A 19,993-nucleotide genomic window follows, 5' to 3' on the forward strand; every position below is an offset into this window, starting at 1 on the left:
GTCCAGGCCGCTTCGCCGCGGCCTCCGCCCCCTCGGGGTGTGGCGCCCTTGCAGGCGGTGCCAACGTGCCAGTCCGCCCTCGGTCCCTGCTTCCTTCGCTGGCCTCTGGTACCCGGCGGCGCCGGCGCTCCGCTCGGTGCTAGTGCACGGGCCGGGCCGGGCCGGGCCCAGCGGGGAGCCGCAGGTATTCCGGTCCCTGAGGGCCCCTTCGGCGCGTCCGTGGCCAGCCAAGGATGTGGTGTGTTTTTAAACATTTCTTTCCTGGAATGGAGAACCACACACTCTTCTTGTTCCAGTAATCTTTTGCGGTCCACCTCCTCCCCCCTCAGTTTTGCGAGACGTCCTCTTTCGGAATTTTCTGACCACTTCTTGTTTTTTGTCCTTTCAGTTACTTATGAATAAGTTAAGATATGCTAAATGTCTTCTAATCCTTGTTGTTCTACCAAGGGCAATCTGTTCTTGTAGAGTTTTGGGGTGATGGGGTGGGGAGGGTTACTCTTTCTTACATAACTGTTTATCTTCATCATCTTTGAGAGTTGAAAGTTGTCACTAGTATCCTGATGGCTTGCTTTTTCTTCTTAGAAAAGAGCCCACACCTTCAGTACTTATGTCATGATCTCCAAAGTGGGGCGAGCACGTTTTGTTCACAAAATGAGCGTGCGGGCTGATCCACTGGGGGTATGGGTAAAAAATAACGTATTTTCTATTTTTATTTCTATTTATTTATATCTAGAAAGAGAAATTGAGCTTTACTAATATATAATATAGAACTTAACACTGTCATTTGGCAGTGGTCTTCAAAGAGTTACTCAGACCCCTGGGAATACTTGGGAATTTTTTTTTTAAGAGAATGAGTTTCCAACCCTCAACTTCCTCACATACTCGCTCCTGGTCCTAAAATTGTTTGCTTGAAAACTTGCCAGAGTTCCCCCTGGGGTCTTGCACTTTACAATTTCTACCCCTCATCAGTCCTTAAACTTAATGGGGAAGTAATAAGGATAAATCCCCATTCAAAGATTAGTCAAGGTGGCATAACCCATGGGGGTTTTAAAATTTCCATGTCTTCTACATATTTTCATTAGGGTGAAGCTTGCTGTTAGATACGTAGTATTTTTATAACTATTGTGTGTTCTGAAGTCATAAAGATGGCAGAGGGGGTGGTGAGAGTAGTAAGTTTTCATTCGAAGAATTTGGTACTACCTTACCCCTGCTTTTGTTAAAGAGTGCATGTATTTGATGGAGAGCCCTACTCTGCAAAGTAAAGACAAGACCTGTATGTGTTTTGAACATTTAAATGCCCTTTTCCATTTGCTTAAACATAGCAGCTCTTTCAGCTGTTCTCACACTCATCATTAGTAGCTGGAAGGAAAAGTACCCTCGAATAGCTGAAGCATGTAGATTAGTGAGACTGATTCTTTTAAATGTAATGGAAATATTTAGAGATGCATTGGATAAAATTTACAAATAAAACATATGATTTCTTTACTCAGAGTATATTAATGAGATACTTAAAACTGTTTTATAAATCATATTACTTATAGTCAATCTGCCTCTTATTAATGTTTCCTATATTCTTTTAACAAAATATAAAATATGTTAACTGCTAGACCTATTTGTTTTGATAGTATACTTTTATCTAATTAAGTGCATGATTCATCTCATTAGAAAATTCATTTCTGATAAATTTTGTCTTCTTTAACAATTGTTTATCAAAATTGTAATATATATATTTTTTACTTATTGTGTACTAATACAAGTTATAACTCAGTCTCAAGAGATTTTTTTTTCTCTGTTTCTCATTATGGCCACAGGAAATAAAACAAAATTTAAAATTTCAACTTATATAAATAGTTTTATTTTAGGTAAGTATGACAGGGATCAGTATTTTCAAACATGAAAATACATTTTAAGCATAAAACACGGATTAGATATTCATGGAAGTAATAGAATAAAAAATGAATTCAAAGAGTAAAAGGAAAAATGTAAAATTTCTAAATGTTGCAGAAAAGCCTTTTCATGCCTTTTTTAAAATGGGTGGGAGCAGGTATCAGATCATTATAGTGTGTAGATAACAGAGGATACTTTCCAAAGAGTGATGCAAAATTTTATTTGTAAATCTTGAGATTTGTAATTATGTTGGGAATTGCATTTTTTTATAACTATTCAAACTTAAGATAAAAACTTTATATGTCAACATAAACTATGAGGAAAGGTATATAATTTAAGAAAATTTTTTAGGGATAGGGAAGCAAAATGTTTGAAGAACCCTCATGTAGGTGTTGGTGGTGGTATCCTGAGGGAGGAGGTGGAGTTCTATCCGTTGGCCTCTCACTGTCTCCTGTCGGCCTATGGTGACTTATTACAGTTTATGTGTTCAGAGTTCTCTGGGGTTACAGATTATATGATCTAGTTTTAACTAACCATCACAAAATGGACAAGTAGTTTGAAAATTTCTGGGAAGAAACTAGAGATCAAAGATAATAATAAAGATTCAAAAATGTGCAAAATAGCATGAAAATAACATCATTGATACTTTTAAGTCCAAGCTTTTCTTTAGTCACATTATTAGGTAATAAAAATGATGAGGTAATGATGAGTTTTAACTCATTTTAAACTATCAAGAAGACAATCTGAAATATGAATTTATAGAAACTATTTTTAGAGGTTAACCTTGTTGGCCAGAGGCCCCAGTTCCCCTTCACATCGGCCCTTCTACATGAGTCTTGGGCTTCTTCATGCTGGCTGTGTTCTAAGAGAGAGAAACAGAAGCTGCCAGTCCTCTTAAAGTCTTAAGCCTGGAATGGACATGGTGCAATTTCTACCATATTCCTCCTGATGAAGCTAAAGCAGGCCCAGCCCAGATTCGAGGGAGTGGAGAAATAGTCTTTGCCTTTGCATGGGAGAAGTGGCAAAGAATCTGCAACCATCTTTAATCTGACCACTACTAGGCTCTCACACTTTTGGATTTGGGGGAGGTTAATGCTGGAAGTCAGGAAGAAAAGCTAGAAAGAAGGTTATTCCTAAGAACAGATTCTTCATATAATACAGCTTGCCTGACTTTGGTTAAAACAAGTGTGTTGAACCCTCAAGGCACAAATGGCGATGCCACAGTAGAGCGTCCATACCCTGTCATTTGATACTACTTCAATATTAGCTTTTCACTAATATGCTTATATAAAAAGTTTTTCAGTTTGTTTTCTTATGTGAAGGTAAGGTGGCAAGAATCTTCAATAAGCCTTAAATTCTTGGATCTGCCTGTGGCCTTGATTACTCTCTGTGGCCTTGGAGGCCTTGGAACCAAAGTCTAGCTCTTTGTTATTGCTGCATGCTCTCAGAGCAAAAGCTGCGTTGGGGGTTTTGCTAATCTGGGTTTAGATTTGTCCTCTAAACAAAGGTTTTGACCACCCCCTTGAGCCCATTTCCTGGTGCTCCAGTATTCCTCCATACCTTTGCCCTTACCTGCTCCAAAGGCTCCTGCCTTTCCTCCTACCCTCCCTAATACTTTGAATTCTTTTCTCTTTTTGCCTTCTGGCAATTTCTGCTCATCCTTCAAGGATGCGGGTCAGGATGATTTTTGTTCAGATTGGAATAATGAACTTTCTAACATTCTTGATACTTTTTCCTCTTCCTGACTCATAAAAATACTGAGTAAAATGCCTTTCTAAGGTATTAAAAATGTATACCAAAAGTGAAAAGAAGAGAGAAACCAGAGCTCTAGGAGGAACAAACAATATGTAGCCTCTGGGGTCAGACTGTCTGTATTTGAATCATCATTTGCTTTTTACTCGTTATTTGAGCTTAACCAATTCAGGAAACTTCTTGAAGTTTCAGGTCCTCAGCTGCTAAAAGGCCATAATACTTTTACCTCATAGAGTTGTTGGAAAATCAAATTATATCATAGATGGAAAGTACTCAGAACAGTACCTAGGATATGAAAAGCTCTCAATAAATAGTAGCTTTGTGTTTTTGTTGATATTCTTGTGTTTGTTATTCTTAATAGTTTTTAAGAGGACTGTTGTTGGAATTATCACTTTATTGATCTGTTCATTGGGGTCTTGCTTTTTTAAGAATATTTTCTGGTGGCGAGAGTGTTTCAGCCCTATGCAGCTTCCCATGATTAGGTCACAATTGCATTGTGTTTACCATGTATTCTTCAAAGTATGTGTCTTGAGATTTACTTCTATTTGGTTTTACTATAGGTGAAATTTTCTTGTATTTTTTACTTTTGGTTTATTTCAGTGATGATGATGGTAAACACTTTTTAAAATTGTGCCTCATGTTCATCTGTTAGACTAAGTTCTGAGAGGCCAGAGACTTCTTTTTTCTTTAAAGTTCTTTTAATGCTGGATAACATGTTAATGGACTGAATTATGTCCTAATGGAGGATGTCTACCATTTTGTAGCTAACAGCTTTTATGATAGTGAATCTGGAAGCTTTCGGTAACACTATTCTTGCTTCTCAAAGGCCTTCTCATAAATATTTTCTTTTAAAGTAACTTTAGTGGAAGATAGGTAATATTTGTATTAATAACTTTCTCCTTTTTCACTCTTATAGTTTGGAAATTTTAGTGGTCAGATGCCAGGAATGCAGATGCAAATGGGACAGCCAGTGCCAGGAACAGGGCCAAACATGCTCCCTGGTGGATATTCTGGGTACCCAGCATATTCAGACAGTTATTCCTCAGCGGGAGACCCCATGTGGACTTACTTCACTGCTGTTGCTGGACAGGTGAGATGCTAAGTGGATTGCGCAAAGACCAGTTTACAAAATGATTGCTATTTAAAAGAAATGTGAACTCTTTTCCTTAATATATCATTTTAAATGTATATGAAATTTGTGTTTTAAACTAGACTGCTTTTCTTCCTGAGATCAGAGATGAGGGTAGTCATAGTTATTTCATTTTTAAAAGTCTGTTGGTATAATGCTTGACACAAACTAAAAGAGGAAACAGGGTGATGCATGGAGACTAAGCCAGAGAGGATTTGAACACAGATCTGCCTGTAAATCTCCTTACAGAAGCTGGGCCAGAGTATCAGAAAGGAGACTTGTAAGTTGTGAGTGGTTCTGGGAGAGTCTTGATGGTAAAGCAGATCAGGAAAAGGTAAAGAGGACAGGCCAGAATAGAGGTCCGGACTAATGAGCAGAGACAGACATTCACACTTAAGCCCTAGTCACAGTCCATATCTTCTTTTATACTGGTCAAGAAAAATATATTGAATAGTTAGAATTTTGTAGAACTGTGATAACATTTTTCCTGCATTATTCATTCACTTAAGTGTTTACTAGATCTCATATGCTTTACTAGAAATAGAGGATATTTTCTTAACATACTTTTCAACTTTGCTTTCTCTATAAACTTTGTTCTTCCTATACAAAAGAACCTATATACTCTTCAAGGTTCCTTCTTCTGTGTCTCTGGAAATATAGAATTTAGAGAAAGGTCCTCTGTGCACTAAGCAGACTTCTGTGTGAAGTGTTACAGAGGAAGCTCATACTTGAACAGAAATTATCACCAGACCACATTGAATTAATTTCCCCTCCTTTAATTGGGTTGGGCTAGATTTTTAGTAAATTCAAATTTCTCTTTTCTAGAAAGTTTTAAGTTTGAGCTTGTTGTTTTCACAATGCATTATTTTGGTAAATGAGAAAAAATTGATGAGCCTTAGTAATTCTCATTAATTTTGTCCTCAGATAGAACACCATTTTCCTACTTGAGAAAAGTTAAAGGAAAAAATAATTTGTAACCATGTTATCTTTGGTGTACTAGAAGGTAGAAGATGTTTTTTAAGTTAAAAAACAGAAAAATCATTTTCTACCTTTGTTTCTATTCTTCTGTTTTAATTATTTGTAAAGGATTGCCTTTTTTTTTTTTTTTTTAAAGATTTTATTTTTTCCTTTTTCTCCCCAAAGCCCCCCGGTACATAGTTGTGTATTCTTCGTTGTGGGTTCCTCTAGTTGTGGCATGTGGGACGCTGCCTCAGCGTGGTCTGACGAGCAGTGCCATGTCCGCGCCCAGGATTCGAACCGACGAAACACTGGGCTGCCTGCAGCGGAGCGCGCGAACTTAACCACTCGGCCACGGGGCCAGCCCCTAAAGGATTGCCTTTTAAAATTTACTTTCTGATAATTGACAACGACCAGGCATTTCTGTCTTCATTTCACTGAGATACTATTGACAGTGGCAGCTGTGAACTTCATTCATTGGGGGTTTTTTTGTTTTTTTTACCTGAAAATTTCTTCTTAGGTCATGTTAGAAGTGTATAATTTTTAGTCTTGAAATATAATAATGATTTGATATAATAGGGAAGTAGGTAATTGTTGATTAAATAAAAATTCCTTCTAAAGTCTTTATCATTGGAGGAGAAATTTCTAACCTAGCTCCCAATCTAAAAATATGGCTAATTTTTTTAAAGTATGATTTTCTAACTACAGAATTTAAAATTTTGTAAGCAAATTTCCAAAAATATGCATGACAGAGAAAAGGGCACTAAGCTACTTTGTGTAGGAAATACTACATGGATGGTCCATTAAAAAGAATGCTTCTCAGTATTTTTTAATTCCTGTGTTAGAACTGCTGGAATTTTTGTTATAAGGATTTCCTTGCTAAAGATCCATAGACCATGAGTGTTTATAATACTTCTTAGAAGTAGTTTGTAAAAGTTTTTTTTGTTTCTTAGGTCTCTTACAAAGTACCTTTTTTGGGGGGCGAGTGAGGAAGATTGACCCTGGGCCAACAACTGTTGCCAGTCTTCCTCTTTTTGCTTGAGGGATATTCGCCCTGAGCTGACATCTGTGCCAGTCTTCCTCTATTTTGTACGTGGGACACTGCCACAGCATGGCTCGATGAGTGGTGTGTAGGTCTCCCTAGGATCTGAACCTGTGAACCCCAGGCCACCAAAGCAGAGTGCATGAACTTAACCACTACACCACTGGGCCAGCCTCACAAAGTACATATTTTAAATTTGCCTCCTTGATCCTTTCTCAGAGCTCTTGTTTTGCATTTGTGACAATGTATCTGATACTTCCAGGTAAATTACTCTGTATTTTTTTAGAAAATGGAATGAGGTACTGAATCATAATGAGAATATTCAACCTGTTTTGCTTCTCTTGTGATTTCTTGTTTGCATTAAAAACTTTTATTTTCCATAAGTTCAAATAAGAATGTTTGGTCAGTAATCAGAAGAATAGCAATGAAATGTAGGAGGACTCTAAAATTTTGCTGGGGGTAATGGTGGTGGTCAAAAAAATATTTGTCCTTCCACTTAAAGTTTCACTATCCTGTACAAATAATCTGCCCCAAAAGGGGCACAAGGGGAAAGTTTTTGAGACTTTTCAGAACACATTTGAAGCATTTTTCTAACTATTTTAAGTAGAAGTACAATGATTCTCACAAGATATTATTTTGAGCTATTATAGGACAGAGTGATTATGCTATTTTTCAGAAGCAGAGAAAATAAATTATATTTGAAATGCTTAAAAAATTAGTAGAATGTAATTTGTGAAAAAATTGTTCATGTTGTATGATGTTCTTTGCTGTTAATATTTCTGTAATTATATAGTTGATAATAGAATAATGTTTTGAAGAATGCATATTTATATAACTGCGCGGTAAATCAGTCTATAATTATTTTTTAACAGGATGGTGAAGTGGATGCTGAAGAACTCCAGAAATGTTTGACACAGTCTGGAATCAGTGGAACTTATTCTCGTGAGATCTCCCCCACCCCATTAAAATTGGAATAGGAATTAATTTTCAGACTTTTTTGTCCCTGTACTTAAAATATTTTAAAAAAAATTTTTATCACAGATATATATACGCGTAGTTGAAAAAGTCACATAATTCTCCAAAGCTTGTAATGAAAATAACTATTCATTGTCCGTTTCTATCTCTCCAATGTTAACCACTCATATTTATTTCTTCTTCCTTTCTTTTCCCTTCCCCCAAGGAAAAACAGTTGCTTCTGTCCAGAAGCTCATTTTTTTCTTGCTTGGTCGATTGCCATACACTACCAGATGATTTATCTATATCCAGTCTCATCCTTCTATAGTTTGTTCATTGTAAACTAATGCTCTGAAATGGACATTTTAGAATTGCCCCTCTGCTCCTGAAAATCCTTCAGTGACTTCAGTTAGGGTGGCATTCAAGACTTTCATGATCTGGTCTTCATCTGCCTTTCTGATGTCATCCTATGCCACTGCTTCACATATATCCCAAGCTTGAACTAAATCTCTAACTCTTTCAAGTTTTGTAATCACAGTATATGCCAAACTTCTACTTAAACCCAACTGTCATTTATGTTAGGAAGACCAGAGCTGTTTTCCCCATGACAATAATTTTCACTTATTTTATAATTGCTTATTTAATTACCTAAATCCCCGTGCTAGATGTGAATAGTTTGAGGGTAGTAATTTTTACTTTAGCTTTTTCTTTTTTACTATGGATGCCTAACATTTCATCAAAGTTTGTTGATGGAGTAATTGTGTGTTTTTGGCAATTTTTAAATATTTCGAAAATAGAAATTATCATAATTTTACATAAATAAAATTGGGCAAGACACCAATTGGAATAATAAATATGTTTTATAGCCTTCAGTTTGGAAACCTGCAGAATTATGATTGCCATGTTGGATGTATCCTTGAATAAAAATAGAAAATACTAGAATATAGAATAATTGCTTCTGAATATTAAGGCAATTGTTGGTTATAAATGACCATAGTAAGCCAGAGAGTTTAAAAATACTTTGTAAGATCCTGTTTAAATTCATGCTTTTCCTTTTTTTACACAGAAATCTATTCATATGCTAAATTTGACTAACTCTTACGAAAGCTTCCTAACAATTTTTTAGTCAGTACGTTGGAGTTTGGGGTCAGATGAATTCTCTTTGGTATCAGAATTTATTTTTCTTAATAAAACTATCAGAGAGATTACACAGGAAAGATGGGATTTAATGAATTCAAAGAACTTTGGGCAGCTCTTAATGCCTGGAAGCAAAACTTCATAACTATTGATCAAGATCAGAGTGGCACAGTAGAGCATCATGAATTGAATCAAGCTATTGCTGCTATGGGTAAGAATATTAACATTCTTTAGACTCTGTCCAGGTCGTCTTTGTTCTTAGATCAGATGAATCTTAATTGTTGCAATTTGCTAGGTAATAAAGAGAGAGATTATTTCATCCGCAGTTACCTAGTTTGATTTCAGGGTTGTAGATAAATTTTGACTTTAGACCTTTAACAAAACCATTTATCTATGACTTTTTCAAAAGATGGTCATTCATGCATTCTGGTTGATAAAATCATTTCTGAATTTTCTCTGTTGAGTATATTAAATTTATTCCTCTAATTGTTAGTACTCACTTAGCATTTACATTGTGTTCTTTGCTGACTTGGTAAGATCTTTAATTTGACAACAAAGGCTTATCTCAGTCAATTACAGGTCTCCATATCGTAGTCTAGCTTTTCAGCAGTAAAAACCATGTTTTTTGTTTTTCTTCTTTTTCTTGTGTAGCATAGAACACACAGTAGAGATAAAAATATCCCAAAATGGGAAGTCTGCATTTTAGAATATGTTAAAAGAATGTAACTTTTTAATCAAATCTCTGGTAAGCTAAGATTCTCAGTCTACTTTCTTTCAAAAAGTGCTAATATGCAGGGGTATTTAATTTGCTTAGAGTTAATGCAGTTGTAAGTAGTCCTTTTAATTGTGTTTACCCTTGTCATTTTAATTTATACTCATTTCTAAACAAAATACATTTGTAAGAAAATTAACTTTTTGAAGTTAAAATCTGAACCCAATGCAAATTATCTCAAATTCTAATTTAAAGAAGTGACAACCAGTGATTTGTTTTATAAGTAGATATTTTAATTTAACAGATGGTGATTTTAGGGACAATCCTGGCCGTATAAAGAGCCTTAATACCCAGTGGTTTAAACTTGGTCTTTAATTCAGCATAACGTTGGAAAATTAGTATAACCTTTTGCAAAATGGAAAGCCACCAAAGAGTTCACATAGGCAGTCGAGGGTAACAAAGAGGTATTCTGGATTATTCAAATTTAAGATCTTCAGATATGTTTAAAATTATTCATATTATTTTGCTTAGAATGCTATGGGAAATCTTAAGAATTTTATCAGTACCACATCCAGATCATACCCCTCTAATGGGAAGTTCAAAATGCAATGTATATAATTATATTAGTTTGCATGTTTTACTTCTATTAATTTATGCCTTTCCTTTCACCTAGTTTCCTGGATTACATTTTATTATAGCTACACATAGAATTTTCCTATTGCGTTTATTTTTATTGCTTTCCCCTTTGAATGAATTAGTGTCTTTTGTGTAGATCTACTAATCTGGTAATATATGAAGACAATACTTCTGGGCCAGCATTCTTCACAGTAAAGTGTACATGTGTCATTAAATTCACAGGACCATCTATAGGGGCGCAGAAAGTAGAATATATTAATTTATATTTCTAATTATTTTTTTTATCTTTTAAATTTCAGTTTTATATATTTTTAAAATGTAAATAATCAGACAGTAATGCATGTATAGAATTTAAAATTAAATTAATATGCCTGTTATGGGAGTGAATGATCCAAAACATTTTACTGATAAGAGTATGTAGGCAAAAACTTTTGGAGTCCCAGGTCTAAACAACAAAGAACCGAAAAGATAGTGAAAAGTCTGTGGTTAAGATGAAAGTCTGTGAAGAAACAGAATAGGGGTTGTGGGACAGAAAGGAATAACATTTTCATATTTCTTCTCCTTCTGAATAACCATGTTGATCCTCAGATTTTCTTTGGCCACAAAAGATACATATAAGTAATATATTCAGTGGGAATTATAGTATTTGAATGATAGCAAAGATCACTGGTAATCTTTGTTTTGATATTCTTTAAAGAACTGTAAAATTACAGAATTATTGCGTACAGGTGTTCAAAAGATACAAATTTCCCATATAAAATAAGTAAGTCATGGGGATATAACATACGGCATGGTGATTATAGTTAATAATACTGTATTGCATATTTCTAAGTTGCTAAGAGAGTAGATTTTAAAAGTTCCCATCACAAGAAAAAATATTTTTGTAACTGTATGGTGATGGGTGTTGACTTATTATGGTGATCATTTGACAGTCTGATCATTTTGCCAGTGGATCATTTGGATCAATATAAATTTTCTAATCATTATGCTGTGAAACTCATAATCATAAAATTATACCTCAATAAAAAACTAAAAATAAATAAAGCACCTGAAGAGTAAAAAATAAATAAACTTTCAGAATTGAAATATTGAAGCACTTAAAACTATGAAATACCCTAGACATTATTTCAAAATCAAAATATATTTTAAAGACACAGAAAGATAATTATTTTCTTTTCCTTAGCTTTGACTTTATCACAAAGATAGAATTGTGATATTTATTTACCACTTAACTGTTAGTAATGAAGCCTCTGTCTGATCCATTTCATTATGAACGTTTTGTTTCTAATATATATTTTTATGGAATGTATCTTGAAAGTTATTTTATGACTATTAAGAAGCATGCAATGTTTGTTCTGGTGGTCTTACGGCATTTGGTTTTAGAAATTTTAATTTTATCAATCCCTTTTTTTAGGTTATAGATTGAGTCCTCAAACATTAACTGCTATTGTTAGACGTTATAGCAAGAATGGCAGAATCTTCTTTGATGATTATATTGCTTGCTGTGTGAAGCTTCGAGCATTGACAGGTATTGACCATTTAAAAATGGGTACAGTATTAAGTAGCTGTTTTTCTTGAGTAGTATCTGTCGTTTTCTCCAGTAAGTTTATGATATCATGTGTTTCTCTCCTTTATTCACTATTAAATCTAGTCAGAGTTTTAAGGCTTTAAAAATTTAGGAATATAAATACTGAAAAATTGTTGTAGCTCTGTTTTGGAAAGTTTTCTTCATGTTTCAGTTGCCTTGGATATAAAATCACTTAAAATTGAATTGAGTATGAAATTATTCATCCTTTTAGTTCCTGGGGACACCAAGTATTTGAAACTATAGATTTTAAATTATAATAAAAAAGTAATTTTTTTGTTGAAAGATTTCTTTAGGAGAAGAGACCACTTGCAACAAGGGGTTGTGAATTTCATATATGATGATGTAAGTATCCTGAATAACACTTTAGATATTTATGCTGTGTTCTAGATGTGTTCATAGTTATCAGAAATTTAAGTGATCCCTGGTATCAATACTGGGAATAATATATTTTATAGACCATGTTCTTTTTCTGTATTTTTCAACTGAATGTAAATATAAGAATCAATATTGGTACAAGTACCAATGTGAGTTTATATTAAACATAAAAATGCTTTTAAATTTTATAACAGGCTTTTGGCAGTTTATCTTCCAAATAATTTTTAAAGGCAAAGCTACCATTATTTTTATCAGGAGTAGTTTACTCGTGGTGATCTTTTTTCTAATAGAGATAGGAAATTTTTCTGTGATAGATTATGAAGCTGTTCATTTCTCATTTCAAAGGTTGTTTTAACGTGATTCCAGTTGTGTTTTTTTTAACTGAAGCTATAGGAAACTTATATTTCACATGTGCTTCAATGTTTCAGGGTTTTTGTTTGGTTTGGTTGTGTTTTTCTTATGTGTAAGTTATAGGGTCAACATTACTAGTATATAGTGGTTTGAATTATAAGCCTTGGAAACTCAAAGTATTTTCTCTTGTGAAAATGCTTTTATGGAATAGAATTAATCAAAAACAAAAACCAGGGGCCAGCCCCGTGGCCGAGTGGTTAAGTTTGCACGCTCTGCTTCTGTGGCCTGGGGCACCACTCGTCAGGCCATGCTGAGGCGGTGTCCCACATAGCACACCCAGAGGCGCTCACAACTAGAATATACAACTATGTACTGAGGGGCTTTGGGGAGGAGAAAAAAAAAAAAGATTGGCAACAGTTGTTAGCTCAGGGCCAATCTTTTTTTAAAAAAAAAATTACCATTTTATTGTTACAAGCTGATGATTTTGCTTATGTATTAGTTTTTGCAGGGCACTATGGCAATTTGAATATTTAGAATTTGAAAGGTGAAGAAATACTGTGAATTTTTCTGCTTGGAAGAGACAAACTGGATCACTTTGAATTAACACTTTTGGAGCTTTTCCATATTCCTACTTGTTAAATCTTTTCCCTTTCTATGTGTTTTTGCTTTAGCACACTGTTCAAAGCAATAAAAGAGATGTTTTTGTATTTGGGATATTATTGCTTTTAGAAAAGTTATCACTCTACAGCTATCTGCATAATGTCATAAAATATTGGTATGATTAATTGATATAAATATCTCTTAGCCTTAATTTTTAATAATATACACCTAGAGGAATGTACTTACGAGATAGATTATATAAGAAGCCAAATGATCAAAGCCTAGATAAAACTAATTTATACTTACCTGAAAGTTACAAATTATACATTGAAATTTTGTTTGTAGTTGTTGGTGTTTCAGGGTGAACTAGAAGGAGAATCCTGGATTTTGTGCCATATTCGTAATAGGGTTTGTTCTTTGATCACATAATCAGAGAACAGAATCTTCATGGGTCTTTGTGTTGAAGAAAATTGTAGTTCCTAAAATTTTATTTTAAATTGCCTTAGGTGGACCATAAAATAATCAATAATGAAATAAGACTATAGGAGGCAATATCTTTTCTTTTTTGCATTTTATATTTTTCTTCAATATGTTTTGTTGTCTCCTATGGAAAAAAGGTTCTTAATAAACAACTTTTCTCTCTGCACTTTATTTTGTTAGTGAAGACATAGAAAACCTGAAATGGCATCTTTCTCTAAATCTAGATTTTTCTGGAAATGACAATTTTTTAATGAAAAGTCAACATTTAAATTTGTTCTGTTAAGCTGCATTGTTGTGTATACATAATGCCAACTGTTTACAAAGTTAAAAAAAAGTAGATAGTCTACCACTCTGTTTAAATTTTCAGAAATTACAAATGTGACTTTCTTGACAACATTAGCTGGTGGTTTTGGCATTAGTAAACCAGTAAGTCTTTTAAAATTCTTTTGAGCACATCTGTGTAATGTGGGGTACTGCACACGGTAGGCACCATGGTGACATTTCTGAGTGATATTGCTATGGAAATTGCAAAGTGGAGTCACCAGATCCTTAGCATTTAAAATCCCTAGTTATAAGCTGTTATAATTAATCCAGCCCCTTTCTTGGGAGACACCCTAAGTTTTTCTTAATGAAGATTTAATAAACCACATATTTTTCTTATACTGTAACTGAATATCTTCTAGCTTAAAGGTGAATACAAATTGACATAATTTTAGTATGGCTGATGACCAAATTAATCTATAATTTTTACAAAACTCTGCATTTCTTAAAGAATGAATGGCACTGTCCTGGAAAGGGAAGTTCCCCCTTCTACCCTTCTTGTGTTCTTACGGCTAGACTAATAGTAAAATTTACACAGGACCAGATTAACAGGAGAAAAACCCCGTTTAATTACGTGCACACGGGAGAGTTATGAAAATGATGCTCGGCGAGTGAACGAAGCAGGCAGTGTGTATATCTTTTACACAAAAACCAATAAATTTGTGAGGAATTGACAGGATAAAGAAACTTAGGTTTGAGGTATGTGATTAGTGAGGAAGTTAAACAGAGTTTAGGCTGCAGACAGTGAATTAACAAGGTTTGTTTCTGCAGGCCTCTGAGCCCTGTATCCCCCAGCTCTGGCGATAAGGATGTAGGGAGAGTGCCTTTCACCTGGGAGATTGATTTCCTGCTTTCAGAGAGACAAGGGAGGGTCCCAGTGCTCTTCCTGTACTGGTTGCTTCTCGAGCGACTTGAATTCAAAATAATACGCCATTGTGGAATATTTTGAGGCCGCCTGTCCTGGGCCCCAACAGCAGTATCTTGAAGAAAACTTTTTATAAACTTATGGAATTTTAAATCAACCTTCACTTTAAAAAATCCTGGAAAGGAAGTAATGTATAGTCATTTTGACATTGATGATTTTATATAATTAGCCGTCAAATTCATTTGGTCACTTTTATAAAAATATGTGAATAAATAATTCATATAATTTTGTCCTCTGGCTGTTAATTTCTTTTCAGGAACATATATTTGATAATGTGAGAGGATGTTAACTGAGCCATAAAAAATACAGAATTCTGATTAGAAGTGCTGTAGGCAAAAGCTAATGTAAACACACTGTGTATCGTTTACGTTGAATAATGGTGATAATGTGACACAGCAGCCTGGAGTCAACCTCCAGCTTAAAGCCAGTCCAGCTACTTTATTATTCTGAGGTCAGTTATAATTTTTCTTACTAAGAGACTTGTGGTTGAGGTAAAACTTGAAAAATGGCATATGGTATTATTCATATAAGTTTCTGCCAAATAACACTTTGTATTAGAACTCTTTGCACAATTCTCTAACTCTTCCTTTTCCAAAGATGTTCCTGTGACTTTTGGTCATAGGAGATCTGTGAAAAAGGAGTTTGCATGTCCAAACATATCTGGGAAATTCCCATGCTCCTCAGGGAGCTGGATAAAGCCTAAGGTACATAAAATCCTATTTAATTTTACTTGACCGAGTTTTTTATGAACTTTTTTGACTACAGAACCCCTTTCCCTAGCAAAACTAATGTTCTGTGCCAATCCAACTTAATTGTCAGACGATTCTTTTGCACTTTACATTAAATAAATAATCTTATAAACACCTTAGGCATACGTAATATTTTACTGGGATTTTTGTACTGAAATGCAATTCACTTTTTTGATGCTTTTAAGATAATTGATGTAACAGGCATCCATTACTAAAGTAAAAATTAAATCGTTTTATGATGGACATGACTGGAATATGAACGGAGTATGGTAGCTTGTACTGGTTAACTCACACCCAGTTTTCTTATGATGATGTAAATTATTGAATAATGTACACTTCAATGTCTAAGTGCTTTTATTTATACAGTAAACGTTTCCATGTCATTTTGAGATTTTTTTAATAAACATTCAAATAGCTTGCTGTGAAGTTTTGTATCATACAAAATCTGTTACATATATATTATGAGATGCTTCAGTTCAAATAACAGTGCAATAATTCATCTCTGCCTAAAACACTGCCAAATGATTAAATGCCAGCTATTGCAGCTCCATTTCGAGTGGCAGTTTACACATTGTAAATTACATTAAGGGGAAATCAATACTATTAGAATCTTAATTTGGTCCACTTTAAATGTAATTTCAAGGACTGTGCTCATTTTATCTATTTAAGCATGCATACAGAAACAAAAAATAAGAAAAAAGGTCAAGTGATATGTTTATTTCCAGAAAAGACATTTACCTGGAAGAAAGTAGAATTTATTAATGTAATTTAAAGGCTGTTGAATTAAAAAAAATAATTTGTAATTATTTAAGTTAAATATACAAATCAAGTTCGCTTGTAATTTTATGGCGTTACTAAACTGGACAAACAAAATAAATACTATTTGTCAAAAATATGCTTTTCTTGTCCTTTATGTTTGACAAACTTATAGATGATATGTTTTCTATTTCTTTATAGCAGTTTTCTGGGAAATTAATAGGAATAAATTTGCAAAAATATGGTAAATCTAGTGAGTAAAATCCAAGACTTCTTTCAGGTTAGCATCTTTTTCTTTTCTCTTACATTTTAAAATGCAACCATGAGTCTTCTATTACTTTGAATATCAAAAGATCACAACTTTTTTGGTCTTAATTCATTGAAATTTATGTAGTGAATCTTAAGCATTTTGACATAAATAGACAATGCTAAGGTATCATCTAAGAGCATAGCTAGACTTCATAGTAATATTAGATGATACCAAGAAAAAATAAAAATTTAGAACTTCTGTTTTTAACGTGATGAATGCTGACAGGAATTTAAGTGAATACTGTTCAGATAGTTTGTAGTCTAGAATAAGGTCATAACATTACATATGTCCATTTATTAAATTAAAAATTTCCTATGCTTTAGAATACTGAACACAAAACTACTTTCTAGCAAAATATGGGGAAACTTATGAAAAATTTCTGTCTGACTCACTGTCAGCTCATTTGAATGCTGGGAAATTTGTGCTTTTAATTGTTTCTTGCCATGTCTTTTTCTACTTGTTTTAAAAAACATATTTTACTGGCATATAAAGAAAAGATCCTTATATTATTTAACATTCCTTTTACCCAAGCAGCTTGGTAATATGCAGCTTTGTGTTTTATTTTGCGAGCATTCAAAACTCAAGTGTGCTTCTGTACGTCTGAATGTATAGCGAGTGGCCTCTGGCAGCACTTCTATGTTACTGTGCTGTGCTGTACAGTCGGGAAATGAGTAGGGTCCTTGCCTGTGTGTTACTTATGTTTTCAGGTATGCCCCTTCTGCAGCATCAGAGATGGTGGCAATTTGGGAAGCTTACAGAGATTGAGAAGAATTGGGCTAGGTCTTCATTTAATAACTATATTCAGAGGCAAGTATGCCAGGAATTAGTACATTCTTCTGATATGTGTGTGTATGGGGGGAGGGGGTGGAGGAGGGCCCCGGCCCTTTCCCCTAAGCATAAAAATATAAATATGTCCTTTAAAGTTACATGCATACAGTCATTTGCAGTTTGGTTCACTGTATTTAATCACATTTTTTCTTGCTATGATCACTGAAATTTCAAAGGATAACCTGAACCGCGCCAGTTTGAATGCTCTAGAAAAATACTAAAGATCCATAGTCTTTTGAAAATTCTAGGCCATTTGAAATGATTTTAGGATTAACTGAACATTTGGATGCATATTTAATTTTCCAAAGCTATCTAAATGCATTACCCCCAAATTTGTCTTAGGGCAAGAGACTTTTAAGTTTTTAAATATTTACCTTTTTCACACTTTGATTCTCATTTTCTCATTGCCTCACTTACAGCTATCAATACAGTGCTTTCTGCTAATTTGTATTTGATTTGATTTTTCATTTATCAAAAGGGAAATATTCTCTTGGTTTTTTAAACCTTTAAACCGTTAAAAATGAATGCTGGAGAATCTAAACCACCAAACAGACTAAGCGGTCCCTACCTTAGAACATGCCACATTACAACCAACAAATTTTTATTTAAAAGTTGTCTTTGAAGATAGTTTGATTTTTTTTTCTTAAATAATAAATGAGTGATTCTAGGGGAGAAATTAAGAATGTATGAAACTTAGTGAAATGAAAATAATGTTATCCAGATATTTTCATTCTTGATGGGAAAAAATGAATCAAGCATACATTATAAAAAATTTGTTTGATGTGTAAGTTAAAACCTGTTTAGCCATCAGAAATTTTAAGTAATCAAACAATAAATATTTTAATTAATTACTATTGTGTTCTTGACAGGCAATAATAAAAAGTGAAATGTTTTTATGTTTCTTTAATTTTAGATTTAATGCTTTTTCCCACTCAGTCCAGCTTGCTATCGTCCCAATGGAACTGAGTAAAACTGCAGTAGCACTGTGACAATTGTGTGATTTCATGAAATACATCAGTACCACCATGCCTGTATCTAGTTCTGTACCTAGTAAAATGTTGGAAATAATTAGCTTCTCTAATAAAAGTATCCTAACTAGCTAATGAGATTTACTTTCTTTTTCCCCAAAATAATTTCTTTTACAAATTCTTGAATTTTCATGTATAAATAGATCAGAAATTATATGCTTCATTCTTAAATTATGTATATATACTATATTTTCAATACAACTTGTACACTTGTAGCTACCAAAAATTTGCAACCATTTTTACATGAAATTTACATTTTCCTTATTTACAGTTATTCGTAGGTTATTGCAAAACTAGTTGTGCAAGTAGATTACACTGTCAATACCGCATACCAATTTTTGAAGAAAATATTTGCTAAAAAATAAATATCTCTGCACAGAGTATTTTAAAAGCATCATGATTTCATGCTACATTATGTGCCTAAAGACTAGGAAAAAGTATGTGTTTTGGTAGATTGTTTCATTACTTTTAAAGCATTCCAAGGTACTTACTACTTAACCAATGTGAGTGAGCTTCTTTATATCAGATGACTAACATTTTCAAGTAGTTACACACATTATTTTTCGAAATGTGTTATTCTTTAACTGGCAAACATTCATATACATTTTCCAATCAAAATTACAGAATGCAGATTCCAGCTAAAAAGAGGTAATGTTCTTTAGTTAAAATCAGTAAGTGACTAGGAGATAAAAACTAGGGATTTCTCAATATTTCTATATTTCTCTAATATTTGGAAAAAGGGTGCCATATAATTTCAATGCTATTGTAATTATAGGGGCATTTTGATGAGACTATGTGGAGGAGTTAATTATAAGATTAATGATCCTTGAATTTTACTCCTAAATAAGGATGATGGAATGGTGTGGAATATTCTTATATGCTCAAACACTATGATGTCGGTATGCAAAAAATACAGTTTAAATGCTAATAGTTGTGATTATTTTCAAGTTAAAAACAATAAAATACACACAGAGGAAGTATAAAGAATATAGGTTAAATGTATAGTGCTTTAAAACCACAAGTGTACTAACTTGTGTCTCTCAAAAAAACAAATTAACTAATGGAAGTCACAGATGTCATGATTGCAATTTAGGAATTCATCTAAGCTTTTCAAAAATAACCGTGTTAGTATTGCCACTTCTTGTAAAAATATTGGGAGCATTTCTGTAATATTTTTTTGCTATTCTCATTTAAAAGTTTGATTATGATTGGTAGAACAATGAAATTGGTCAATTGATTATATGGTTCTGAGTTCTTAGCATTGCATTTCTATAGATGTTTTATTCTTCTGTTCATAGTAATAACGTTAATTTTAAATAACTTCTTGTTATCATCTCTTTCAACCTCCACTTAATAGTTTATATAAATAAGCCTTGTGATAATGTCTTTTCATGCTGTCAGCTATTAATAATTCATGTCTTCCTGTGAATTTTTTCTGTATCGCATATTCTTAAAGCAAAGTATATTTATACCACA

At 33.5% G+C, this 19,993-nt stretch overlaps 1 protein-coding gene across 4 annotated transcripts in view; it reads left to right on the plus strand.

Moving 5' to 3' along the window:
- The window catches only part of GCA (grancalcin), a 38,154-nt gene extending 18,668 nt beyond the window's left edge, over window positions 1–19,486 (plus strand). For 3 of the 4 annotated variants that reach the window (XM_070507995.1, XM_070507997.1, XM_014860201.3), the window contains 7 exons: window positions 4,556–4,729; window positions 7,640–7,709; window positions 8,588–8,631; window positions 8,922–9,069; window positions 11,621–11,734; window positions 12,078–12,136; window positions 13,020–19,486. In XM_070507995.1, coding sequence (XP_070364096.1) covers window positions 4,577–4,729; window positions 7,640–7,709; window positions 8,588–8,631; window positions 8,922–9,069; window positions 11,621–11,734; window positions 12,078–12,136; window positions 13,020–13,046 — 615 coding nt within the window. In that variant the 5' untranslated portion in view covers window positions 4,556–4,576 and the 3' untranslated portion in view covers window positions 13,047–19,486. Of the gene's footprint in view, window positions 1–83; window positions 239–4,555; window positions 4,730–7,639; window positions 7,710–8,587; window positions 8,632–8,921; window positions 9,070–11,620; window positions 11,735–12,077; window positions 12,137–13,019 lie in introns of those variants that run through there. The other variant, XM_070507998.1, reaches the window with a different exon arrangement.
- Window positions 19,487–19,993: the final 507 nt, after the last annotated feature.

The sequence above is a fragment of the Equus asinus genome, chromosome 4, assembly GCF_041296235.1.
Source record: "Equus asinus isolate D_3611 breed Donkey chromosome 4, EquAss-T2T_v2, whole genome shotgun sequence".
Lineage (NCBI taxonomy): Eukaryota > Metazoa > Chordata > Mammalia > Perissodactyla > Equidae > Equus > Equus asinus.